Below are 27,990 nucleotides of genomic sequence, written 5' to 3' on the forward strand. Positions count from 1 at the left end.
GCTCCCTGTGCTTGGCAGCCTCACCTGATGACAGTGAGGCGGCTGAAGCAGGGCTGCAGTTCCCGCACCCCATAGTCATTGAGGTTGTTGTTGTCCAGGTCGAGGGCGAGCTGCTTGCGGAAGTGGTGGAGAATGAAGGAGAGGGCGCTGCAGTCAGCCGAGTAGGCGTTGCAGTAGGTCAGTTTGAGGTAGTTGGCGCAGATGCCCCTGGCCGCCAGCTGCCCCACTTTCTCACTCTGTGTCTCATAGATGCAGCGCGCCATCCAGATGAAGGTGGGCATGGCCTGTACTTGGTTGAAGCCCCCAGACCGGACTCGGGGCAGGCTCCTCAGGTAGGACCGCAGGCTGACCAACAGGTATGCCCACAAGGCCTTGCGTTTCCTCCTCAGGATTGCAGCAGGCACCAGGTGCTGCAGGAGTTTCCTTTTGGCTTTGGACAAGAGCCCACACAGGAAGAGGTTGGTGAACTGAAAGTGATCCTTTTTCTTGAAGAGATCTTCCCTTGCCAGACCACTGCTCCCCAGGCACTGGAGCGGGGGATAGCAGGATACCACTGCTGACTCCCCATGGGGCACCCACTCCTGGAAGAACTTGAGCAGATCCTGGGTGCCCACCTTGTTGTCCACCACAAGGAAAAAGGCGGCCAAGAAGGCCTGGAGGGTGATGTGGAAAAACTCATAGGATGGCTGGTCCTGTTTGAGGCCCAGCTCTGGCACAGCCCGCAGGAAACCCAGCTGCAGGTCTTTCTCCTGGATCTCAGAGGCCTGCACCTCCTCCTGGCTGAAGACAAAGAGGTTCTTCTCCATGCCCCAGTGGGCTGCACGCCCCAGTGAGTGCAGGGTGGCCCGGCCAGCGCGAAAGGTCTCCGTCTGGCTCCGGGTGTTCCGCTGCACCAGGCTGGTGGGCTGTGTCCTGTTCAGGTGGACCTCAGTGACCAGCAGGAAGATGTCGGTGAGTGTCATGGTGCAGTTGGGCAGCTGCAGGGAGCTGTCGAACGTACTGTGGAAGTGCTGAAAGCATCGCAAGATGATCCAGCAAAAGAGGGGCACGGCACACAGGCTGAAGAGGTTGGGGTTGGCTTCCAACTGGTCCAACAGGCGGTTCTGCAGGGCCCGATCAGGGAACATCTTCCTGGTGTAGGCCCTCAGGTGGCTGGGGGAGAAGCCCCGCAGGTGCACCTTCTTCCGAAGGAGCTGGCGTGGGATCTCAATGCCGGTGCGGGCTGTGAGCACCTTGCTGGCCCCCTTAAGCAGCTTCCCGCTAAGTAAGTTAGCCAGCAGGACCAGCGGGTGCACGGGATCCCAGGGGGAGCAGGTGTCAGGCACGCTGCTCAGGTCAAAGTCCGAGTGGAGCTCGTCCAGGCCATCAAACGTGAAGAGGGCTGTGTGGGGAAAGCGCAGCAGGAAGGCAAACACCTCCTCAGGGTCCTGCTCCGGGTAGCAATTGTGCTTGAAGAGCAAGTCCTGCAGACACAGCACATCGCTCTCCTTGAAGCAGCTGAACATGCGGCAACGGAAGTGGAAGAAGAACTTGAGCCCTGTGTCCAACTGGCTTGTCGCCCACAGGCTCTGCAGCCGCTGGAGCAGCATGGACTTGCCCACACCCGCGTCACCAAAGACGAAGATGGTCTCACCCTGCTCATTGAGAATGCCCACGCTGTGGTCCAAGAGGCAGGCCAGGCTGTCCAGGCTGCCCAGGCTCTCATTGCTGAAGCTGACCAGCTCCACAATGGTGTCCATGTACATCTCCTCCAGCAGCAGCTCCTCCTTCTGTGCATAGCAGAGGATGAACTTGGAGTCCCGGCCCAGTTGGTGTCGCAGCTTCTGGGTGTACCTGCTCACTGGAGGGAGAGTGAGTATTGGGAGTCTCAGGAGGGAGGTGGAAGTAGGAATGGGGAAAGAAGGGGTGGGAGCAGAAACGGGAGGTCTCAGGATCTGAAGTCAACACATACCCATAACCTAAACCATGAGCCAAGTTCAACTCCTCAAGGCAAAAGGACTGGTATTCCAGAATCTGAGATCCTTGGGCCCCACTTCTGCTGACTTTAAATTTAGCCAGTCAGAGGGTGACAGACTCAAACTGGGCTCAGTGTGTGAGACAGACCTCCCTATTCCTCTGCACAAAATATCACTGAACTCTAGCTATAAACAGAAGTCCCTCAAACTTGAGGGCCAGCATCCACCCAGTGCTAGGGTCCTGTTCAAATAGCAAGAGTCAGCCCCTATCGAAGCTTTAATTGTTGAGGAAGAAAATGCCCTAACCTTTCTTTTGCTTATTACACTGCTCTTGCAGCAATGGTTAAGTCTCACTAAAGAGAAAGCTGAAACTTTTGGTGATGACACATTTGACATTAATCTGCAACACCAATGAGCCGTGCCTCGTCTAAATCAACACAATTCAGTAAACTAGGATGAAAACTGGTCTCCAGTACAAAGAACAAACCAGTCCTGCTTCCCAAGATGAGGTCTAGGGATCACTGAGGTTCAGCATGAGCCTGGGCCTGCGCACAGAGCATACTATAACTTTAGCAAACCTGAGCACAAAACGAAGCTAGCACCAGAGCGATGTGGTCCTTCTGCAAATGACCAAGTGCTCCATTTGTTTCTTCAAAATAATTTCTAGGCTTAAATTATAATTAAAGAAAATATTAGACACCTATGCACATATCCAGGTTCATTTATACCTCCCCCCCCCCATAACATAACCCAACTGGATTGTCTGTTTAATCCTTGTGAAATGAATTATTTTTTTACAGTTTTATTAAGGCATAATTTAAGTATAAAAAAAAGAAAAGGCACCTATTTTTACCAGAGGTGTTATGTACTAATCAATAGTTTTTAGTAAATTTATGAAGTTATGCTAATATCACCAAAACCCAATTCTAGAACATCATCATCAGTCCATTTGCAGCCAGCCCCTGTCCCCGCCCTGGTCCTAGGCAACTACTGATTTGCTTTCTGTCCCTATAAATTTTCCTTATCTAGACATTTCATGTAAATGGAATCATATGACATGGTCTTTCACATCTGGCTTCTTGTAAATTATACTTTAAAAGCTACTCTAGTAGCTGACTAAAGGAAGCAATGGATAATTCTTTTAGAGAACTATTCAGTATGGAAGTATTTCTTGGGGAAAGGAAACAAAACAAGGTGGGAAGGAGCAGAAAAAGTAAGAAGTGAGCAGAAGCCAGCATGTATCTGCTGGGGCACAGGGCAACAGCCTTGACCCACACACTGCTGGTTGGCCTGGTTACCCCTAAACACACACCAATTGTCTGGGATATTGTCCTTTGTTTCTGTTTACAAGGCCAAACTATATACTTTAAAAAAAAAAAAAAACAACCAGAGTCTGGAGACAACTTAGGAGACCTATGAGACAGCATCAAGAGGAACAACATTCACATCATAGGGATTCCAGAGGGAGGGGAGGAAAGGGGGCAGAAATCCTATTTGAAGAAAGAAGTAAATAAACTTTAGAATATAATTATAAAAAAAAAATAGCTGAGAAAGGACATTAAGTGGGGAAGGAAACAGACATCCAGCTCCAAAAGATTCAAAGAGCTTTCCTTACAAAATAAAACCAAACAGATGAATACCAAGACATATTTTAGTCAAAATGGCAAAAATTAAAGACAATGAGAATCTGAAAAACAATTATAGAAAAGCAAAAGGTCACAGATGCTCTAAAAGAAAAAAAAATCTCTAAGAATTCAATTAATACCTGTATGTCAATAATCTCCCTAAATTTCCATGACCTGAACTCATCAATTAAAAGACAGACTGGCTGGTTGGATCAGAAGCCACAATCCAACCTTCTATTATCTCCAACAAACACCTTTAAGGTCCAAAGATAAATATAGGCTCAAAGTAAAAGGCTGGAAAATAATTCTACAAGCAAACAGTAGCATTAAAAAAAAAAAAGGCACGGGGCCTCCCTGGTGGCACAAGGGATTAAGCACCGCACTATGAAGCAATCTGCAGCCTCTGCAGCACGAGTTCAATTCCCGGCTGGCCAGGGAGCAACCCACATGGCGCAACAGACCTCTCCTGTCTTGCCCGGTGCTCTCCTCAGCAGTGTATTTCAGTAGATCTGCCTGTTCTGCTCCCAACTCTGTCTCTGGTAAATCCTCTCACCTTCCCATGCTTCTGACCTGTACCCCTGCTATTGTATGCATAAATAAATAAATCTTTTTAAAAAAAAAAAGGCATGAACAGCCATATCTATATCAGATAAAATAGACTTCCATCTAAAAAATGTAACACAAGACAGGGATGGACGTAATGTAATGATAAGGCATCAGTGAATCAGGAAGCCATAACTCTCATTAACATATATGTACCAAACAAAGGAACACCAAAATATGTAAGGCAACTGCTAAGAGACCTAAAAAGAGACATCGACAGCATCACAGTAATAGGGGACTTCAACATGCCACTTACGTAAATCTGTCTAGATCAACTACACAGAAAATCAACAAGGAAACAACATCCCTAAATGAAAAATTAGACCAGATGGATTTAATATACATGTATTTGGCACTCCACTCCAAAGAAGCTGAGTACACATTCTTCTCAGCAGTACATGGAATTCTTGAGAAGAGACCACATGTAGAGCCACAAAACCAGTGTCAACAAATTCATGAAAACTGAAATCACTTTAAGTATCTTCTCTGACCACAGTGGCATGAAACTAGAAATTAACCACAGGAAGAAAATGGGGAAAATCTCGAATATGTGGAGACTGAGCCACATGCTATTGAGTAACTATTGGGTCAATGAGAAAATTGATCCAAGGAGAAAGTAAAAAAATACCCGGAAACAAAGCTATCAGAAACAATAGGATGCAGCAAAGGCAGTAATAAGAGGGAAATTTATAGGCATGTGGGCCCACATCAATAAACAAGAAAAAGTTAAATAAGCAAGAGCAAATGAAATCAAAGTCTCCAGAGGGAAGGAAATAATAAATAATAATAAAATGGCCCATGTCAAAAAGACCAGCAGCAACAAATGCTGCCAAGAATGTGGAAAAAAAGGAATCCTCATAAACTATTGGTGGGAATGTAGACTGGTCCAGTACCTACGAAAAATAATGTGAGGGCTTTGCAAAATTAACAAAGTAGATATACCATACAATCCAACAATTAAACTCCTAGGTGTCTACCTGGAAAAAGCAACACTATGGAAGGGATATGTGCAATCCTACACAATTTACAATAGACAAGTCGTGGAAGCAATCTAAGTGTCCAAGGACAGAGGAGTGGATAGATGTGGTATATTTCTACAATATAATACTATGCAGCTATTAAAAAGATGAAATATTGCCCGTTTCCAACAATTTAAATGGAACTTGAGGGGATTATGCTAAGTGAAATACGTCTTAAGGAGAAAGACAAATATTGGATTGTGAAATTCATTCATGTGTGAAATACAGAGAAACAAAATAAAGGAACAGGAAAAACTACACCAAAACAAACACTAGAAATCTTGGTAGAGGAAGGGAAACAAAGTGGGGAGGGGTGTAATGGACTACGGTGGATGATTATGGATGTTGCAGTGGTGGGTATGATGTGGCAACATACATCTGAAGAGTTGTGAAACTATACTCCAAATTATATACAGAATTGTACACCATTTTTGCCTCAATAAAAAAATACAGCTAAAAATAATCAGTTTGGGGCAATGGTGCTGCAGTAATGCCAACAACAGTCTCAAAGTAGAGACAGCATAAGTTTGGAGATCCTCTCCCTGAACCCCAGACCAATATCAGCACCCTGAACTGCTGTCATCTACAATACCATTTGCTACTATACATGTGTAAGTATTTATTGTCAATCTCCTGCATTAGCCGAGGAGCTCCCCAAGGTCGTCTCTCTACTGCACCCCTTCACTCAATGCTATGCCCTGGGATAAGGTGGTACATCATCAATGCCTGTTAAACAAATCAATTAATAGGGTACCATGGACTTTGTAAATAAAGACTGGCACCCAATACTGTGTGTTCTATCACAAAACATTGTGATAGAACAATAAGTTGCCTAGAGTCAAATCTGGAAATATTTTTAAAAGGGAAAAAAATGCAAGCTTGAATTTGTGCATCCATTAAGATGTCTACATATATCTGAGAAGGAAGCAAGAAATAAGCAGGAGGTCAGAGTGAAGGCCATTCCTATGTTCCCACAGTCCCTATATAAACCACACCAGCCACATGGGGTCAGGTGAACCACAGTCACCTGAGCTGCACTTGGATGACAGAGCTCAGCTCTCTGTTGCTAAAAGGACACAGTGTCCCAGGCTGGCTGCCTGAGGCGGACGGCAAGGCTGGCCAAGGGGACCATGCTGCCATACTACCGTGTTGCCACCCTCCAGGTCCTTGCTTGCAGTCCCCCAGAGCTGACTTGTACCTGGGTCAGTGTTGACAATAGTTTTACTCTGAATGAGCCGGGAAGGAGAGAAGCCCATCTCCAACAACCAAGGCTTGAGGTCCACGTAAGCATCTTCGAGTTGCTGTAGGATGTAGATGAAGAACTCAGAAACTTCCTCACCCTTGCTCTGTACCAGGTCCAGAATTTTGCGAACCTGGTAAAGGTACAAACATGAGAGCACTGAGCTGGGCCTGGGGGTGGCTCCCACCAGCAAGGGCCCCCTGGCTAGGCACTAAGTGCCCATTACAGCCTTGAACGTGGCCTTCACCTAGCATTTATGAGATGCTACACATTGAAGACTCAAAATCTGTGAAATGCATCCCCTGAGCAAGAACTAAAACCACATATCTCTAAGAAACCCAGAGGCTCCCACAAGTCAAAATAAAAAGGTCAGCCTCACAATTAGCTTTGTGCCCACCTGGAATTCTCTGTGTCTCCTTTTCTTGCTTAACCTAAGGCCATTCTGTCCTCTCAGGGAATGAGTGCCAAGGAGAGGAAGTCTCTCCTTAAACATATGAGGTGGGGACCCCCCATACTGTGAGGGGTAACAGACCCGCATGGAAGTCTTAGCTTGCATAACTTTGCACTATTAATAATGCAGGGAAAAATCATAAGCATATATCACTGTGCTCCCCCAGAAAGCCTTCTGGGCTCCTCCAAACCCAACATGATCATATTACAAAGAGGTTCTGTCATTTTCTAATCAGGAACAAACTCTGGGTCTCGCCAATTTTATTTTTCAGAAGATGACAGAAAGGCAAAGTGAAACTAAGGGCCGTTAAGACTTCCCACAGTGGAATGTGGAAAATTCTTTAGGACACAATCATTCTGGAACCTTGGGCACTGGCCATTCTCAGTGTCTTACCAGCAGGGAGCAGCTCTCCAGGGCATATAGACACTGAATGGAGCCTGCTAGTGTATTAGGCTCATTTTCTTTTTCTCTCCTACTAACTTAAAGTGCATTGAAAAAAGAAGTGTATGGGAATGACCCACATAGCAAGGAGAGATGAGACATAAGAGGAAGGCTCTCCTGACGTGAACATGGAAGTGAATATGTTATTGTGTAATAAGCAAGTGCCCAAGCGTGTATGTTCTATAAAGCACTGCATGTGAAGGTACACCAGGCACCAAAGCTCAACTCTCAGCTAAGTGGGCAGAAGTCCCTGCAGCCTACTAAAGCCCACACAGTGCCAATGCCACCCCGTCACAGGTACCTTGTCGGGCTGCGTGGTGCAGGCGCACACAATCTCCGCGTCCTCAACCGAGAAGTAGTCATTCTTCAGCAAGTTGTCCAATAGGCACTGAGTATTGCGGATGTGAGTGACCAGAAGTTCACGGTAGATTTTCAACCACTTACTATGAGAGCGAGAATGTGCGGGGACTGCATCCATCTCACCTCGGTGCCACGTTTCCATGGCTAAAGTAGCAAGCTGCTACTTTACCCAAATTCATCTTTGGCTGCATGTGGCTTCCTGGCAGGAGGGCAATCGGGATCCAGAGGCAGCCCTCCAGGGTGCCTGGCTCTCAGTGCAGCCCTGAAGAGAGAGAAGTCACCAACAAAGCAACAGCTGTGGGAAAGAGCTCTCTCTCCATCTCTTTGATCTTGGAATTTCTCTACTTAGAACAGGAGGCCTGTGCTTAATGACACTGATCTGAGATGTATTGAAGAAAAATAATTTCATTGCTTCTTGTGGGTTTCATTGTGGGGCTAAGTGACCAGAGGTGGGCAACGTTTTTGTTTAGCAAAACTTCATAATTTTATTATATATTAAAATATATAGTACTACATATTAAAATATATAGTAAAATATTTTAAATATAGTAAAATATATATAGTAAAATATAAAACATAGTACTATATATTACTATACATATTTTTTTAAAAAAGACAAATGTGTACTTCAATCCTAGAGCAGGTTAGAGTTGGGAAGGTGTATTGTTTTCCATAATCAGGTTGAGTGGAAACCTCATGCTCCTCCTGAACTTCCCATCTAGGTAGGAGCAGGGACAGGCTGTTTCATCTGGGTATTAAAATAACTTGGGTTACTTGCTTTCTTGTAGCATAAAATCCTTCAGTCACTTCATCACTCAACCTTGTGTAATTCAATGGATCCTAATCTTAGAAGTAGAAAGGCCTCAAAGTGGCCATTTAGACCTTACATAGGTGTGCTCCCTTCAGCAGTATATATACTAGACCTGATACAGGAATAGTCTAGAGAGATCGTTTAAATTTTTTTGGTTGAGCTAAAAAATTCTTAAACCTCAAAACACTGTCAGAATCATTAATGTATGTTTCACAAACCCACATCTGTTAACATTCAAGTGCACCAATGTTCAAATTGCTTCCACCAAATCACACACGGGTCTCCTACTCTCCAACACACTTTCTTATTAAATATTTCCCTATCAAGTTGTTAAACACTGTCAAAACCCCAGATTCTCAGCTGAACCCCATACAGTAACTTTCTTTTGTAACCTGAGTGACTGAGCAGGAGACACTATAATTTAACATTTTAAGTAACAGAAGGGCAAGAGAACCTTTCCAAAATGAATTTCAAAGGATGAAAGTAAGTGGTTAGTGACTTTTTCACCCAAAGTATGCTAATCCAGCCTTCTGTGGTCAATTCTGTGACCCATTTTGGTATCTCTAGCTCTAGAATACTGGCTCCCTTAAGGGATACCAGTTGATAATATTAAATTTCAATTAGTGGTTAATAATACCTTTTTAAGTTTCTCGCATCATTCTTTGAATTCGATCGGAGTATTTTTAAAACATTGTCCTTTTAAATCTTCAATTTCCAAATTTGTTCTGGAATCTGAAAAATGCGAAGAAAGAGAGGTTTCTCTGAAAATACTATTATACTGAGTGGTGAAAAGTAAATGATATGGTGACAGGATAATTTTTAAATCCAGACTTTGAGGATCTCCAAGTGCTCCTGGTGTTTTCTGAATGTCAGTCATTTGGGCACATAGTCCCCATGGTTGAGTACCACCTATACATTATTTGCTTAAGATTTTGCCTAAATAGACATTATTTTAAAAGTTTAATAGGTTAATTGTTACCCTTTTAAGAATAAATTATTAATCTTTTATATTTATTGAGTTAACATTGGTTTCAACACTGTTTATGATTCAGGGGTGCAGATGCACACCTTTTCATATGTAGGTTAACCACACCACACCCAACATCTAGGCACCCATATTCCTCCCCCTTAGCTCTCCACCTTCTCTCTACCCCTTTGGAGTCTCAATTTTACAGTCAGATTTCTAGATTTTATTCTTGGTTTGGTTTTGTTTGATCCTTTGTTTTGTTTATCGATGTTCACATTGCATCAAACTATCCAATATTTTTTCATACTCAAACTTTGAATTCTTCTGTGCATATTTTGCTTACATTACATATCAATTTGAACCAACCACATTTCAAAAGTTCAATAGCCACATGTGGCCAGTGGCTACTGTATTGGACATTGTGGTGCAGCTCTAATGGAATCACTGGGTGGTTGATAGCTGACACAGGGCTCTCAGTAAACTACAGGAATGTACATTGCTGGAGCCCTCCAGAAAACCATTTGACAGTGTGTTTCTAGAATCTGTGAAAAGTTTTGATTTAGTAATTTTCCATTCTAAAAATCTGCTCTTGGAAAAGATTCAGAGATTCTGACAGCTTTGTAGTGTATATTTTCAAAAGAGCCAACTACAGGTGAATGGTTCCACAGATTAGGGTACATTCATATAGTAGGGCACTATTCAACAATAAATATGAATAAAATACTAACATAACATGAATGAGCATCATGGATAGTATGCCAAGTGATAAAAACCATACTCAAAGTATATAGCATATAATCCCATTGATGATTCTAGAAGTCCATCTAGAAATCAGAATAGTGGTTTCTTAGGGCAAGGAGATGGGAGGGGGAAGAATTGACTGTATACAGAGAACTTTCTGGAGATATAGAAAGGTACTTGTATCTTGATTGGAGAATATATCACATATGTGAATGTATATGTATCAATACATAAGTATAAACATGCATATGTAGATATCTACATGTGTGCATGTGTACTTATACACATATGTAATACATATATATGATTTGTTAAAAGTCACTAGTTTATACACTTAAAATATGTGAATGTTTCTGTATGAAAGTATACTTTGATGAAGTAGATTTTAAGGCAAAATACATTTCTAGGTAAATAAAAACTGACTATGTTGCCAGCACAGCTCATTAATATAAATACTAAATGGAGTTTTTTAAGTAAAAGAAAATGATCACCAAATACAAAATGAGGGCAGAACAGAAAGTGTTACTATGTGCATAATTATCAATGCGTAGAAGGAAATCAGTGGAGCTAAAGTGTTCTAAGGTCAAAGCATTTTCTAAAAACTGGCAAAAGTATTTCTTTATATTAATAACAATGCAAGGATTCAGGTTTTAATCACTAAGATTACTGCTAAAAGCTAGTAAAAAAAAATACAAGATATTAGAAAGAGGAAATGCAACAATAAATATTCTTAATTCCAAAAGAAAGCAGAGAAAAGGAACACAAAAACGCATGAGACAAATAAAAACAAGACCACAGACATAAATCCAACTATATTAGTAATTCAATCAAATGAAAATGGACTAAATACACCAATCAAAATACTGAGTGGCAGACTTGATAGGAAAAAAAACATACCTTAAATAAAAAGGCAGTTTCATTCATTCATTCATTTATCCATTCCCCCAAATGGGAAGAGACATACTAGGTACATACTAACTCAAAAAGAGCTGACCTGGTTCTATTAAAATTAAAGTAGATCGTAAGGGAAGAAATGTTATTAGAGATAGAAGAACATTTCATAAGATATAATGGTCAGTTCTAAAGGATGTTAAAATTTTTAATTTGTATACACCTGGTAACATTTTTAAAATATATCAACAAAAATTGACAAATGAGGGGGAACTTTAACATATTTCTCAGAATAGCTGAAAGAACAAATTGACTAAACAAAATATGGAGAATCTGAACCAAACTATCAACAAGTCTGTCTAATAGACATCTACAGAACACTGTACCCAACAGCAAGAGAAGGCCCAGCATGCAGAGTGCACATGGAGTATTTGTCAAAACTAACCATATTCTGGGCCATAAAGCAAGTTCTTAATAAATTTATAGAGACTGAAATCTTTCAGATTATGTTCTCTGACTAGGGTGGAATTAAGCTGGAAATCAAAAACAAAAAGATACCTAAGCTCCAAGTACCATAGATCAAAAAAGAAGTTTCAAATGAAAATTAGAAAATCATGTTAACTATATGATAATGAAAATATACCATATCAAAATCTGTGGATTAAAAGTAAGATAGTCATAGAAATGGGTCACCTTATATGCATAATTAGAAAAAAAAACCAAGTAATTTTATATCATGTTAATTTACTACTATGTCACAGATATTTATTCTTGTTCATAAATATTCTTTGAAGACGTTTTTAAAGGCAATATGAAATTTCATCACATGGATGGTATTCTAATTTCTTCAAGGATTCCCTATACTCAGATTGCATATATGCATTATATGTATCCATATAAATGTACATACACACACCCCCAAAAAAAGATCAGAAGGAAATTCACTAAAACATTAATTGTGATTATTTCTGGGTGACAGGATTATATATGATTTATATTACTTAGATGGGGGGAGCGTATATCAAATTATGATACCTCCTTTGATAGGAGGTATCTCATTTTTTAAATGAGAAAACACTATTTTAGCCCACCTCAAATCATAATTTTGTTGCTTGGGTTTAATTGTCAGGAACACTGCTACAGACTTTTGACTGGTTTTTGAGCTTGAGAGTGGAGGATGTGGGATCCATTCATCTGTTTATTTTCCTTCATCACGTATTACAGAGCATACAGACATAGAGTCAGCTCCACCCTGACTTCAAGGACCTTGCAGACAGGATGAAGGGTAACCAACAGAAGCTTGTGAGACCACCTAATGCAAAGAAACAAAAATAGCAGAAAAGAAGAAGCAGATAATGTGGAAACTAGCAAAGACTTCTGAATGAGGTAAACCGGAATGGTAGAAAGAAAGGAGTTCTGTGTTAGTCAAAGTCTGGGGGAGGCACAGGGCTTCCCGGGATGTGGTGGCTGACCTGCTGCCAGGATACACCTGAGGAAGTCACCTAGACGCGTAGGAGAAATGACTCACTTAGAAAGGAGTCCCACCTCTGCAGAGAAACCAGGCTCTGGGGCAGAGACTGACTTCTATGCCCCTTTCTGTCCTTAATTATGGGGAGCCCTGGAGAACAAACACACACACACACACACAGAGACACACACACACACACACAGAGACACACACACACACAGACACACACACACACACACACACCAGGGGACTCTGAAAGGAAATGTACATTCTTTGTAACTGAGATACTAAGGAAAAAAATGTATGTATTTTTTGTCTCCATTAGTGTTTCTTTCTATGTTTTGATAACTTTCTCCAGTATAAAATACTTGATCACTGTGGAAAATTGGAGAAATGGGAAAGCAAAGTTTAGAGAACAAAACAAGTCACCTATCATCCACTATTAACATTGCTTTTCTCTATGTGAGCTGCACCTGTCCTGTTTATATGTCTAGCAACACAATGTGCATCTTGAGTCTTTCCACTTACCTCTTGTTTCTTTGTAACCACCAACACCCACTTCTGAGCTGCAGAAGTTTGTGTCTTTGGATGCTTTGCTTTTCCTAGTCTAGTTTATGAAGAAGAGTAAGAACCTATCACTCTTTATGGTATTACAGCCTTGTACTTAGGAATTCCACATGCCAATCAGAGAACCAAAGATGATGCCAGAGGTAGGACCTTCCGTGGCCATGGCCTGCATACATTGCCAGGAAAAGTCTGGATGCCTTGCCCTGAAGCCTCCAGCAGCTGCCAGTCACATAACAACATCTATCATCAGTGGGACACAGGAAGGGAAGCCAGGGTGCAGGCAGGTGCTGGAAAGGCTCCAGAATGCTGTGACCTCGTGCATCCTTCTACAGATACCCAGGAGCAGGCTTGATGCCCCCACACTGTGGCACCCTGGCAGGGCACAGGATGATCACAGCTGACACACAACAAGCACTTTACCAGGGGGCCAGCATTGATCTAATGCTTGCCACTCACTAAGGCACAGCAACGCTCAGTAATTATCACCTTATTTACTCTTCTCTATCATCTCACTCAATCCTTAGGACAGCCCTGCGTGGCAGAGGTTATCAGGACTGGTCATTAGCACCGATTCACAAATGAGGAAACTGAGGCACACAGAAGTTCAATAGCTCCCCCACTTAATGGGGTTTACTATTCAGCAGGCAAGCACAGAACAAAGGATTACAAGTGTATGAGAAACTAACAGAGAGAGTCATAGTAGGCTGTAGCTCTCCCCAAGCTTCTTGGTCCCCTGTATTCCTCTGTAGTGGAGGTTGTAACCTCCACTGGTTATAACCTCTAGAGAGTAGTTAGAACAGTGGAGGTTACAACCTCTAGAGAGTAGTTAGACCCCCTCTCTCTTAGGAAGTTTGAATTTGAGGCACCAAAAGAGGCCAAGTCCCAATAACCCACAGCACATAAATGGTGTGTTGGGATTGCCCACCACAGAGGGACTGTCTCCACAGCCATCCAGGCATGCCACCCTCAACCTGTATATCCTTAGACTAAACTCCCGTAAGCAAGGATAACTGCAGTGGGCCCCGTCCCCTGAAAAACACTAGCAAACATGGCTATTCAGCAGCAGCTGCATTCTGGGTAAAGTCATCCAGCAGAGCCCACATATACAGGTCACCTCACCAGCAGTATAAACACGAATTTCTGCTCCCCGAATGAGTAGACAGAATTCTGATTGATGGGAGACTAGATCTAGAACGGAAACCTCCAAAAAAATCATTTCCCGCCAACCACAATGGTGTTAAGAACTCACGCAATTTATTGGGAATTGTCATCCACACTTGTATAATATACACATTTCAAAAAAATGACAGAGATTTCTACAGCATTCCAAAAATTGGTGTTGTAATACCAGATGATTTCTAAAACCAGATCTGAGTTTTGGTCTTTAAAACTTTGCTTAAACAATATAGCAGATGCTGTGGCAGAACTCGGAGTTTTTTAAACAGTAAGCTTTTTGCGAGCAGTCCGTCTTCCTGTATAGAGACCAGAAACAAATTCACACATAAAACCAACAGTGGCTCTGCTGGTGTCGAGGTGTCATGGAATCTGGCCCATGGCCATCAGCCTCTGCCTGACCTCTCCAAGTTTTGTTCATTTCTCAAAATTTAAGTTCCCAGATAGGCGGCTGATCTTTGGAAACGTGGAAGTCACAGGGGTTAGGGGCATTGCCCCTCACATAGTTGCCTCCCCCAAGTTAACTTCAGTCCTTGGGGAACTGTTTTCAGGACCCTAGTGGATACCAAAATCCAGAGATGCACAAGTCTCTTACAGTCAGCCCTCAGTATCTGCAGGTTCTACAAATTCAACCAAGAGATTTACATTGTTGGTTGAATCTGTGAATGTAAACCCATAGATAAGAAGGATCAACTGTCTTTTCTGGAAAAAATCAACATCTAAGTGGATATATGCAGTCCCAACCCATGTTGTCAAAGAGTTTACTATATACAGAAAAGACTAGCTTATGGGATATGACTTGTTTTTAAGGCTTTCCTACCCCTTTTCTTGAAGTATGTGGCTCATTAAATAGGTCTGATTCTCCTTTTACGTGTCATGTATGTGTATACTTTCCATCTCCCTTAAAGTCATTTGCTTTGACTCATGAAATGTAAGAAGTAGAATGAGTTATTCTCTGAGCAGGGAGTGTTCAGCCTCAGTGACTAACTTACAGGTAGCCACTCTCTCTCTCTTTTGGTACTGAGCAGCCACATTCAAGATGTCCATCCTCTAGGCCCACAAATAATTACAATGAGGAGAGCCTCCTGCTATCTTGAAAGAGATACAACACATGAGTGCAAACAAACCTTTATTGTTGGAGCCACTGAGAGTTTGAAATTATCTGTTACTGCAGCACAACCTAGTCCATCCTGACAGACGTCAGAGCTGTGCACACGAGGAAACTGCGCACATTAGGACAAAGCACTGAGCACATTAGGAAAGTGCAGCCCAGAAGAGTAAAGTGGATTGTTAAAGGGCACATAGATGGCAGGAAGATGAGCCGGAACTGTGAAGAGTCTGGCCCAGAATGCTTCCCATGACCCCCTCCCTGCCTTCACAAGCCAACAATTTCTACAGGACAGAAATCCATGACAATGAAGAACCACACATAGTAAAGACAAGCCACTACCTTTTTTTTTTTTTTTTTTTTCGGATTCTGTAAAATTGACTTCATTCATTGAATTAAGAGTTAGGATAAAATAAAGCGTCATTCCCTGCTCAACCCAACTTAGAAGTAACCTACGTAAGAAGAAGCTAATTTATGAAAAACAAAAAATAAAGCACAGAGGAAAGTCACATATAATCTTGATTCATACCCAGCTGGCCCCCTCTGCTTGTTGTGGCCCATATCCTGTCCTCCCACTCCACCCACCCACGTACTCCCACACCAGCCAGAGCCAACTTAGGCCAGTCCACTGCCATCACTTCTTTCAGAATCACTGGTTAGGAACAATGATCAGTGATGAAAAAGAATGCAGTGGAGTTACATTTACTGACATATATCTTCAAGACACATTGTCACTTGCAAATGCAAGTTGCAGAAAGAGTATAGAGAATAACATTACTATGCTCTCATCGCCTGCCCTATAAACACATAAAACACTATATTTTCAATGTCATGCCCCATATGAACAGAAAGTCAAAGAAAAATATCTGAAAGAAGGTACTCTATGAGAATAGAGATTACTTGATATAGGTATAGTACTCTTATTGAAATGTTTTCCTGTTTTGTAAGAAGATATGCTAGCATAATTTTAAGTTACTTTAGAGCCCTTATAATCATCAAGGCATCACATAACATCTTGGGGCAGGTCAATGCCACATTCTTACAATCACCTCATTCTAAGAAACTCTGACTTTCAACTCAGAGTCCATCTCCCCCCGAAAAACACACTCAATTCCCATTAAAGTGAATGACAGTTCATTAAAACCAAACTCAGAGGGGATGCTAAGAGTCCTTGCACCTGTACATAAATGAACAGCTCTTCCTGGTTTGGTGGAACATAGTCAAGTTGATTGAATAGTGGGTAGCAACAACTTTATTTTGTATTCCATTCACAGTAGGAGGCTGTTAACTCATGGGATCGCCATTAAGTCTGGTTTGAAATAAGAATCTAAAGTGAAAAATCAATCCCTACAAAATAGTACAGAGCAAAACAGTCAACAAAACCGACTTTCGAGTAGAATTTTAAAATTGTAGGACCTCAAGGAATACCACACTGAAGAAATGCCCCAGCTCACCAAGAGTTAGCTCATCTCCTTTGTCTCATAGTCCCCTTCATCCATGTAACACAAACCTCTAGATACTTTAAAATAGCATCAGCTCAACTGCCTTCTGTATAACATTCTGACCCTGAGTGATGTTTTAATTTTGATATAGGATGCAAAGGGACCACACAACTTTCCACCTGACATCTGCTCCCTACCCAAAGGGCTACCATCACCAAGGAAACCATTTTAGATTTTTTTTCCTTTCTGTTGAAAGCACATCCTATCACTTAAGACTAATAGGCAAATATCATCTCTGACAAAGGTACCACCTGTCATACACAACATGGGCTTCTAAAACATTGTGCCTACCAGAATCCTTGAGAGAAGGAATTGATAGTTGATATTTATTTCTTGAATTCAAACTTAAGATGAGTTAAAAGAAAGAAACCATTCCCTGCCCACCTCAAGTAGGTATCTGCCTATATCAAATGTGATGTTAACCAGGTCACAAAATGTCAACTCCAAAGGGCTCTGCCAACCTGATGGTAAGTCCCAGCATAACCCAAATAACACATCTGGGAACATCAAGTATTATATCTGGATTCTTCCCAAAGAAACAACTTCTCTCCTGAATAAGATTTATACTGGCAAATAGCATGTATCCTTAGCCTCCTCAGAGCAGTTTTACAGTGTGAATATATCACAGTGTTTCTGACAGGAACAACCTGGGTAAACTGATGATGTGAAGGGCAGGGCCCACACTGAGGGTGTGGTCGTCCCATCCCACTAGCAACTGAGCAGGAATATAATACCAAGCCCATTTTATTTTTTTAATATTTTATTTTATATAATACTTATATCATTTTTCATCTTTGCACAATGTACGCATTTTCATTTTGGTTATATTCCCCATACAATTGCACCCCCCCCCTTATTTTGATGCTAGTCCTTCCTCGTCCCACCTCTCCCTCCACCCCCGCCCCATAGTGTATCTCTGCTTTATAGTTGCTTGTTGATTTTGATTTTTACTTTGTATTGATTAGTCTTTTTCCTGGTCTCTCATTTAGGTTTTCTAAATTCCTGCTATGAGTGAGACCATCTGGTATTTTTCTTTTTTTTTTTCTGGCTTATTTCGCTGAGCATGATCCCTTCTAGCTCCATCCATGTTGCTGCAAATTGCATGTGTTTATTTTTTTTGAATGCTGAGTAATATTCCATGGTATATATGTACCACATCTTCTTGATCCAGTCATCTATTTTGGGGCATTTGGGTTGTTTCCATAGCTTAGCTATTGTAAACAGTGCTGCTATAAACATAGGCGTGCAGGTGCCCTTTGGAATTAATGTTTCTTATTTGGGTAAATACCTAAGAGTGGAATTGCTGGATCATATGGAAGCTCTATGTTTAGTAGGTCAAGAAATCTCTACACAGCTCTCCATAGTGGCTGGACCAGTTTGCACTCCCACCAGCATGCAGGAGAGTTCCTTTTTCTCCACAACCTCGCCAACATTTGTTGATGCTAGTTTTTTTAATATGTGCCATTTTCACTGGTGTAAATGGTATCTCACTGTAGTTTTGATTTGCATTTCCCTCATTACAAGTGATATTGAACATTTTTTCATATGCCTGTTGGCCATTTCCAAGCCCATTTTAGACGATATTGATAGAGCTGCACAGAACACACACTGGCTCAACTCAAACTGGAACCTACTTTCCCTGCTGCATAAGCCACAAAAACTTTAGCTCAGATATGCTTCCAGGCTTCAAATTGACAGTCAAACTGTTGATCTTTAATGGGTCTTCAAGTAACCCACTCTCACAGCTTGGGGTGGTTGGGTTGTTTCTTATTTTGCTTTGGAGTGTGTGTGGGAGGGGTACCCTTCATTTTTCTTGCTGCTTTTCCAATTTCTCTGCCTAGAAAACAAGCTATAGCCCACCTCCGCCACATCAGAAAACTACTAACAAACCCCTCTGGAGAAAATCTAGCAGATGGATAAGGCTGCAAATATTATTCGAAGCTTTTAAGCTCCATTAACACTATGTGAGACTATGAGAAACTATGAGAGCACAGAATCTCTTAGAATTGCAAAACATAGGAAAGTTGGTATTCTTCTCCCCCCAACTCCCCCACCACCTTACCCCACTCACCCTCCCACCATCTCCCCATTTCCTTTCTATCTCTCTCTATTGCAAAAGCACCACATAGTCTCAACTCCACATACAGAGGAAGGAATGCAGACGCAGTAGACTTAAGTACTTGGGGGTGGACAGTGATGAAAAGCAGATGTCTCTTCTGGCCGCCTAGGCCTTCTGGGAAGTGAAATGTCTTATGCCACATTCCTCAATGCCAAGAGACCCTGTTCCCAGTGCAGGGAGGCAGCCCCTCCCTTCTCTGCTGGAACCATGGCGCCAAAAGGAATGTTGACCAACACCCCCATTTTAAAGATGAGGAAACAGAAGCTCTAGGCAGACTTATAAGGCACTAGCTCTGTGAACAAAAGCCCAGCTCTCCCAGCACTGAGGCAAATGCTTCTTCTGTTTCCCTCTGGTAAAAGAACCCTCTTACCCTTTCCTCCAGAAGGGATGGACCACCTGTAAGAATGAGGAAAGGGAATGGACCCCACCTCACCCCGTCTCTCAGCGCCCTTGTGCCCCTGGGGCCTTACCCAAGGAGCCTTACCCCACCTTTCTCAGAAGACAGGTTTACTTTTTCTTTTCCTAAATTCTCCCTGCACATGATTGGCGGTGACAGTGAAGAGCAAAGACTCTAGAACTAGGCTACCTTCTCCCCACCACTAGCTGTGTGATTTGGCCAAGTAACACTACCCTTCCGTGCTTTCTGTGTCCTTACCAGCCAAATGCAGATATTGATAGCAGTAGCTCATAGGATCACTGCAAGGATTCAACAACTTAATACACATTAGGTGTTTAGAACACACTGGTCACACTGTAAGCACGATGAGCAAGAGGAGGGTGTTATAGGCCGGGCCTTCTGTCGGGCTTACCTTTGACACCCAGCATTTGACTGAGCACGGCAGTATCCATCTGATCACTTACTCACATCTGGAGTACAGTTAGTCTCTATCTCCCCAGGATAGAGAAGAAGCTGGAGAAAAACTTGCAGCATGAGTGAATCCAGCAAGGTGTGCTTCAGCACTCACTGGTGTTGCATCAATGCTCATTGAACAAATATGTGCGTTTCCAGAGGACATAGATTCACTCGGGGAATGTCACTTGCTAAGTTTACTCGTGAATAAATTCATATTTACAGACACCAATATTTTATATTAGCTGCCGCAAGAAAAAAGTTTAGCCATGATGCACACCTGACGCTTATATAATGTTCTAAGGCATTGTTCAAGAAAAGTTCAAGAAAAAAAAATTTAAAAATTAACTAGATTGGGCCTCCCCGGTGGTACAGCGGTTGAGCACTGGGTTGCAAAGCTGCCCGCAGCCTCTGCAGCGCCAGTTCCATCTCCGGCTGCTCCCCGGCCGCCGGAGGAGGGTCCCACATGGCACGCAGACCTCTCCTGCCGCCCGCTGCTCCCCTCAGCAGTGTACTTCGGTCCTTCTGCCTGCTCTGCTCCCCGCTCTGGCTCTGGTGAATTCTCTCACCCTCCCACGCTTCTGACTGTACCCAGTGCATGTATAAACAAAAACAAAAACAAAACAAACAAACAAATAAATAAATAAATACATGCCTCTATAAAAAAAAATTAGCTAGATCACAGCTCTCAATTTCTAGAGCATTGCTCATTCATTCTCATGATAAACAATCACCTCTTTCTTTGTGACAAACCCCATCATCCCCCACCCGAGTGCCACATGGGACTTTGTGATTGCCATTTTCCTGGTGTTACCCAGACTATGAAAAACAAACTTCCTAAAACACCCTGCTTGGTATTCATCTCTGAGGGGCCGCTGAATGCAAACATCTTAATAACGAAAGCCAGCAGAAGACAGGGAACCTTGGATCAGAACCCAGAGTTAAGTGCTCACGGAAGAAAGTGCTACAGAAGTGCAGATGGGGAAGTGGGAGTATATCGCAGCTCAGAAAGAGGCCACGCCTTCTCAAATGAAAGGCACTCCACAAGAACAACATGCACTTGTCACCTCAGAGACTGTTAGTTGAAACTTGACCGTTGAGTAATTAAGTTCTCTGCTGACTGCAGGCCAAAACGCTTGGCTCGAGACTTCTGCTCACCCACTTGAATGTGTATCTACTGTCAACCATGATCTGGGAGGCAAAATAGCCCAGAGTTTGGCTGGACGGTCCCTGGGACATATGTGAGGTGACCATGAAGGGTGGTAAGAGATAGAGAAGATGCCAAGCTCTCCCGAGCAGCAGCACACAGGGGCCTGGATGGCTCCAGAGAGAGCCAAGAAGAGCCAGGAATTACAAACAACTTCCTAATAGCCTTCAACACCTGGCTGGGGAGGCAGCAAAGCACTTCACAGCCATGGAAGCCAGAAATATAACTGTCACCTCACTACCAGCGATGCGAACCATCCACAAACCACCCAGTGGAGAATTTGCTTTCATGAGGCCCTGTGTTCCATTGGCCCAAGCCCTTTGGAAGATCACTGGAGCTCTTAGAGAAGGCAAAAGCTGCTGGGGTAATAAGAGGGAAGACAGATAAGCAATTTTTTTTAAAGGTAGAGTTACTGGAACAGGCCACTGAACCTCCAGTGAGATGTAGTTCAAATAATGACATCCCCACTTGAACCGCATCCTGGGAAATTCCAGGCTGGGCTTCTGCTTCCCAAATAACCTGCACACCTGTCTGGGTAAAGGTATGTTTTATTACACCCAGGTTAACAATTTCAGTGCCCGAGATGATATTTATCTCAAAATAAACATTGCAATTCACATTAATAACATTAATCAATATCAGCAATGGGATTGCTCCCAACCAGTGGATACTAGATCAACAAATGTTAAAAATCTGGTGGAGGGAGAGTTCTCACTTTCATTTCATAAGCAGGCAGTTCCTTAGATGCTGGTGTCCTGTGTCCAGAAATACAGTTCTACAAAGATATAAGTATATCTGCTAGTCATTTACAGAACATGGAGATGGGGATGGGGGCGGGTGTAAGCAGAGAGGGAGGGGCTGTCACTGAGGCTGGTTTTGTAGTCACCAAGCAGGACCATGCTTCAGTTCTAGGAGCTGTATTCACCATCTGTTCATTTTAGTTATTCTCATGGACCCTCAGTTCTCTCATGGGGCGTGGGCAGTTGGGGGAATGAGAACTACTGCCTAGGGTTTCTGGAAGATTAAATGGGCTGAAACCAAAACAAACTTAATGACTTAAGCTCAGTGTGGCATATAGTAAGTGTGGCTGCTATTATTATTTAGAGACTTCCAGATCAGACGCACCATTTCATTTAATCTAACTTCAAACCAATGGTCTAGTCATGCCCATTTTACAGATACAAAAACTGAGGCTCAGATATACCTCATCCAAAGTCAATAGCTAGGAAGTGGCAAGATTATCACTTTCAAAGGCAGGAAATAACTATAATCACTATCATAATATAGTACCCCCCCTACCCATGGTTTCAAGTTTCATAGTTACATTACCAACAGTCAATTACAGTCTGAAAATAATATGTAAAATAAGATATTTAGAGGGAGAGGTATACCACATTCACATACCTTTATTACAGTATATTATTATAATTATTCTATTTTTAATTTTTATTTATATTGTTAACATTTATATTGTTAATCTCTTACTCTGCCTAATTAATAAATTAAATGTTACCATAGGTATGTATGTATGGGAAAAAACAGTGTATATATAGGTTTCAGGAAGCCACTGGGGATCTTGGAACGCATCCCCATGGATTAGGGGGACTCCTGTAATTACCATTTAAAATGAAAGCCTGGCTGGTGTGCTAAGTACTTTACATGAATTATCTCATCAAATACTCAGAAACATTCTATAAGGAAAAAAATTATTATAATGATGTTATATATCTTGGCCAAGGTTACAGTGCGAATGAAGGAACAAAGTAGGGTTTTGATCCCAGTTCAGACAACAAAACCTGTGGTCTCTTTCACTTAGTCTTGCCAATTTACTTGTGATAAATCTCGTATTTCCATGCGAAATCACCAATATGCCTGAATTGATATTAAATGTAAAACACTGGCCTTGTTAAATGGAGCCCAGTAATGACCTTTTTTTTTTTTTTTTTTTTCCCATGAAGGAGCCCATTGTCTTGAATTTTAACAGGCTAGGAAATTCCCAAAGAAAAACCTAGTTTTCCAGCCCATTCCTTTTATTTATTTATATATTTTTTTAAGATTTATTTATTTATTTATACAAGCACTGGGTACGGTCAGAAGCACGGGAGGGTGAGAGAATTCACCAGGGCCAGAGCGGGGAGCAGAGCAGGCAGAAGGACCGAAGTACACTGCTGAGGGGAGCAGCGGGCGGCAGGGGAGGTCTCCGCACCATGCGGGACCCTCCTCCGGTGGCCGGGGAGCAGCCGGGGACCGAACCGGCGCTGCAGAAGCTGCGGGCAGCTTCCCAACCCAGCGCTCAACTGCTGCGCCACCGGGGAGGCCCCAGCCCATTCCTTTTAGAAGGGTTGGTTTGGGATAAAGACAGAGATTGGGGAGTATGTTAAAACAAAGCACAGTTAGTTTTCAGTCATTTGACTTTTATCTTTTGGGTATTAGAACAGCAGAAATATTTCCTCAAATAAATTATCATGTGCTCCCAATTCTTCTCCCCCAGAGGGATTATCCTTAGCATTATACAACTGCCCTGCCCAGTGACAGGTGGTCCTGAAAATATCTACCAACTTACTCTATCCTCTCAGCTCTGTCCTGCTCCCAACCTGGATGGTGGGAATAATACTGAGAACGGCAAATGTCAACACACCAAAACAAAGATACCGTAGCGGTCACTTTCATGTTGTATGAAAATATTAACCTACCAAACCTGGTACTAATGTGGTTGGTGCTCACTTGGCAATTACCTGGCCCTTATGTCAACCTATTTATTAATCCTCTAGATTATAGTTTTCTTAAATTTAGAGGAAATGTCTACTCAGCAAAATGGGAGTACCTCATTGATTTTAATTAAGAGTAACACAAGTTTAGAAAAAAATTAATTCCTTCAATGAGTATTTAATGCACCGAAGATTTTTTCTAGAAGCAATTTCAAACTGCGGAGGGATGGAAGGAAGTCCTTCCTGTGAGCTACAACTGACTGCCCAGAAGAGAAGAGAAAACTGGACTTTTAGAAACTTATAAAATACCCACAGCTTTTGCACAACAAAAATTCTACACAAGCACACATTTTAGCTTTTCTAATTTCTTCTCATCTCAAATGTACCTCCTAAAGAAGAATTGGAGAAGACATTGATAACTTCAATCTCAAATCCTAGGTTTATATCTGAGATTCTGAAGAAATGTTGAACTCTTTTTTTTTGTTTAAGAGACAAAGATTTGATATTCTTGTTTAAGCAAATATCAGCAATTGCACATACAGTGTAAAGACACTTGATCTTTATACCTACCCTGCCTCACTGTTTATATTGCTAATGTCTAATCTAAGCAGTGCTGCTGTTACTATCACAGTGATCGTCAGTGAAACTCAGAGTAGGGACCAGGATGAAGCGTTCATCTGCCACTAGGCGTCCTGACAATTGTAGGATATGGGTCCTCCCTTCCCCAAATTCCTGACTTTTCTTGGTCATCCAAGGAGGATTCATTGTCTCAAGGTCAAAAGTCAGTTCAAAAACAGGAATAGTCTGGGAATGGCTTGAGGATGCTGCCACCAGCAAGAACCGTGTGTGTGTGTGTGTGTGTGTGTGTGTGTGTGTGTGTGTCCCCACATTCATTTTGAGACCCCAAGAGAGTCCGCTTTCTTGGGAGCCCATTTTTGAAGTATGTGGCAGTAGGGTGGAGGAAGTTTCAAGATTAAGGACTGCTTTCTTTTGTCAAGAAATTCATTCCTATCACATGGAGTACCACTGTATTCTAAAGCCAGTAATAAGCCATCTGCGGGGAGAAGCTGGTGGCCTCAGATTCCAGACCTCAAAACAGCCTGGAGAGAGCTACTATCACTATTTTTATCCACATTTTACAGGAAAAAAGAACAGGGGTTCAGAGAGATCAAATAAACTTGTCCACAGACATATCACAGAAGTGATCGACATCATTTGGGGTCTAAAGCTTGATGTTTTTCCTCCGTTTCACAAAAACAAAACCTACTCTTCTTAGACCCTTTGCAAGTCCTCTCTTATGAACTACCTCCTGGCTATTCTACATCTGTCTTCTTTATCTGTCCTTCATATGCAGAAGTCTGTCTCTCCTTCAGCTGCTTCCTGGAATTGTATCTACCTGTCCTTAGCATCCACCTCAGGGTGAGAGGGGATCCCTCCTGTGAAATCCAGCCAGCCCTCTGTAAGATCCAGGGGAGAGTCACTGTTCTGACAAGGTAAAGGGCTTTTGGAAGAAGACACAAACCCAATCCTGGGGAAGGCACACATGGTTTTCTCCTTAAAGCAGAAACCCCAGAACTTGTCAAAGCCATGGATTTACTGGACTTCCCCAACTTCATTTCTAATGCCAACAATGGAGGCATTTCCTGGAGCACAGAAGCAAAGGGAATCGGGAATCCAGCATTCCTGTGTCTCCCAGCAAGTGCCAGAAGTCCGTGTGACTAGCCCAGGCTCTTCTGAACGCCCAGTGAGGGCCACTCTGCCAACACTGCCTCCTTCCCTGTCTGCCACCCAATTCCCAGTCCTCGCGGACTCTGGGAACAGACGGCCTGCAAGCTGGACTCCATCGAGGCTCCCGCCTACCTTTCAGCCTCTTTCGGCAGCCACGCTTGGATGTCTGGTTCCCGTCCCGGCTGCGCACCGGAATCACGGGGAGTTGAAGCAAGACAGAGGCCTGGATCCAGCCCAGGCATTCCCGTAGAACTGGTCTGAGGTGCGGCCTGGTCCTCTGGATTTTGCAGGTGCCCCCAGACGATTCCAATGAGCCGGCGGGATTGAGAGGCCCTGCCTTCGACCCCTGTCTGCCGCAGAACCGACTCCGATTCCGCTGGCGCTTAAGATCATCCCTCTGAACTTTCGCTTCACTTCTCGAAACTCCTGGATTTCTCCGCCCTGTTCCATCGATCTCTTCTAGAGCAGTTTGCATGTCGCTTGGCACGCAGGATCGCGCCCCCCGGCACCTCCTGGCTTGCGGCACCCGCGACCCCCAAAATGTCTGCGCCCCGCGCCGTTCTCCCTGCCTCCCCCCGCGTCGCCGCTACTTACTTGGCGATCCGGTGTGCGGACCTCGCAGCGGCGGGAGGCGCCGTCAGAGCCAGGCGTGTCCCGAGCGCGCGAGCCGGGTACGGGGGCCGGGGGCCGCCGAGGTCCCCGAGTGCGCGGCGCCCGCAGGGGGCGATCGGTTGAGCAAGGCGGCCGCCACGCCAGCCCGGAACGGGAACTGGTCGGGTGGGCCCCGGCGGCCGCGCCCCAGAGCTAGGCTGGCTGCTCTGGGAGGCCCGGGCCGTGCGGGGGCGCACCGCCACCCTTGGGGGCGCGCTCTGGAGCAGACGTGGGAAGCCGGAGCAGAAGAGTCAGAGAGTGGCCTCGGGCAACCCCAAGGGGCAGTCCCCGCGGGAGCCTAGCGGCCAACCCTTGGCGTAGGCACAAGGGGGCAGGCCCGAGAGTTCTCCCAGGGGTGACACACTTGGGAACTCGTCGCGCCAGCTCCGCCACGGCCGCCACGGCCGCGAGCCCAGACCCGTCCCCCTAAAAGTGCCAGCCCAGCACCCTCGCAACCAGAGGCACCGCCTGGGCTCCACTGAGAAACTTGTTAAAATGTGACACGTGTTCCCAGAGGAAAACTGGATGAAAGTGATTCAACTTTTTACAACAGAGCACACACATACTTTGATTTATACTTTTTAAAATCTAAGCTGTTCTTCCTGTCCTTAAATCTGTTCTGGCACAGTCCATTTTTATATTCTATACGTTATGCTGTAATAACTTGTTAAGGACTTTTTTCATAAACTAATAAATTACTCCAATAAAATGTTTTTTAAACGTTTTAAATGGGAATGGCCTACATAAGGCAGAACGATGTAAAAAGTTGAGTTGTTTATATTAAAGTAAATTCAATCGTGTGATCACATGCTCATGAATAATTAAATTCCTAGCAAAGGCTGCCTTCTGAGAAAAGAGAAGTATTTTCACAATTCAAAAGTGAAACTTCGCAAACATAGCATTGATAAGATACAATGTGCAAACAAAACGAAGAGCTACAGATGCTAATCCTTCCAGTTTACCTTACATGAAACCTCTGGTAGAAAAATCAGAAAATTCTTTCTTTTTTCTTTTCTTCCAGGATTCTGAATTTTATTGTCCATGTCTTAAACTCTTATATATTCCATATCTTGATTTTCTGACTGCTACTGAGTAGCATTTTCCGGTCCATTTTTCCATTTCTGAGTTATTTTGTAGCTACTGATATTTGAATCTGTTTAACACATCTGTGTAGAAAGAATAGTGCCTTCACCCATCCATGAGGCCCATGACCCATGCTTGATTCCAGTGGATGTGGCAAAAGTTGAGTTAAGGTTGCAGGTGAAATTAAGGGTGCTAGTCAGCAGGCCTGAAAAGTTTATCCCGGATTTTGGGATGAGCCCAAACTAATCATAAGGGTCCTTACAGGTGGAAGAGGGAAGCAGAAGGTGAAACAAAGAGATGGCTGCCTGAGAAAAACTGGCTTGATATTGCTGACATTGAAATAGAGAAATGGCACTACAAGCCAGGAAATCCTGGTGGCTTCTAGAAGTTGGGAAAGGCAAGGAAATGAATTCTCTCATAGAGCCTCCAGAAGAAATGCAGTCCTACTGATACCTGGAGACTCATTTCAGACTTCTGACCTTCAGAATGGTAAGATAATAAAATTGTGTTGTTTTAAGCCATTAGTTTTATGATAACTTGTTTCAGTGGTAAGTGGAAGCCGATAAGCCATCTATTTCAGTCCTGTACTATGTGTTGAAAGTCTTTCTTCCTTTAAATTATTTTAGCACATTTGTGTGGGTCTATTTCTAGGTTCTCTGTTCTGTCCCATTAGTATCTGTGTTTATTCCAATGCAAATGCCACAGTTTTGAAATTGGGTAGA

General features: G+C 43.1%; 1 protein-coding gene and 1 long non-coding RNA gene across 4 annotated transcripts in view; one reads left to right on the forward strand and one right to left on the reverse strand.

Moving 5' to 3' along the window:
- Positions 1 to 26,218, reverse strand: part of NOD1 (nucleotide binding oligomerization domain containing 1) — a 46,442-nt gene extending 20,224 nt beyond the window's left edge. For 2 of the 3 annotated variants that reach the window (XM_037509799.2, XM_037509802.1), the window contains exons 1-5: positions 26,129 to 26,218; positions 9,143 to 9,237; positions 7,636 to 7,956; positions 6,401 to 6,575; positions 25 to 1,840 (exon numbers count right to left, since the gene is read on the reverse strand). In XM_037509799.2, the coding sequence (XP_037365696.1) occupies positions 25 to 1,840; positions 6,401 to 6,575; positions 7,636 to 7,836 (2,192 nt within the window). In that variant the 5' untranslated portion in view covers positions 7,837 to 7,956; positions 9,143 to 9,237; positions 26,129 to 26,218. Of the gene's footprint in view, positions 1 to 24; positions 1,841 to 6,400; positions 6,576 to 7,635; positions 7,957 to 9,142; positions 9,238 to 25,666; positions 26,049 to 26,128 lie in introns of those variants that run through there. The other variant, XM_037509800.2, reaches the window with a different exon arrangement.
- On the forward strand, positions 862 to 27,780 carry LOC119244072 (uncharacterized). The gene is made up of 3 exons (XR_005124912.2): positions 862 to 1,851; positions 12,329 to 12,490; positions 27,533 to 27,780. It is a non-coding gene; the product is annotated as an uncharacterized LOC119244072 (long non-coding RNA).
- Positions 27,781 to 27,990: the final 210 nt, after the last annotated feature.

The sequence above is a fragment of the Talpa occidentalis genome, unplaced genomic scaffold (assembly GCF_014898055.3).
Source record: "Talpa occidentalis isolate TD23 unplaced genomic scaffold, MPIMG_talOcc4v2.1, whole genome shotgun sequence".
NCBI classification, from domain to species: domain Eukaryota; kingdom Metazoa; phylum Chordata; class Mammalia; order Eulipotyphla; family Talpidae; genus Talpa; species Talpa occidentalis.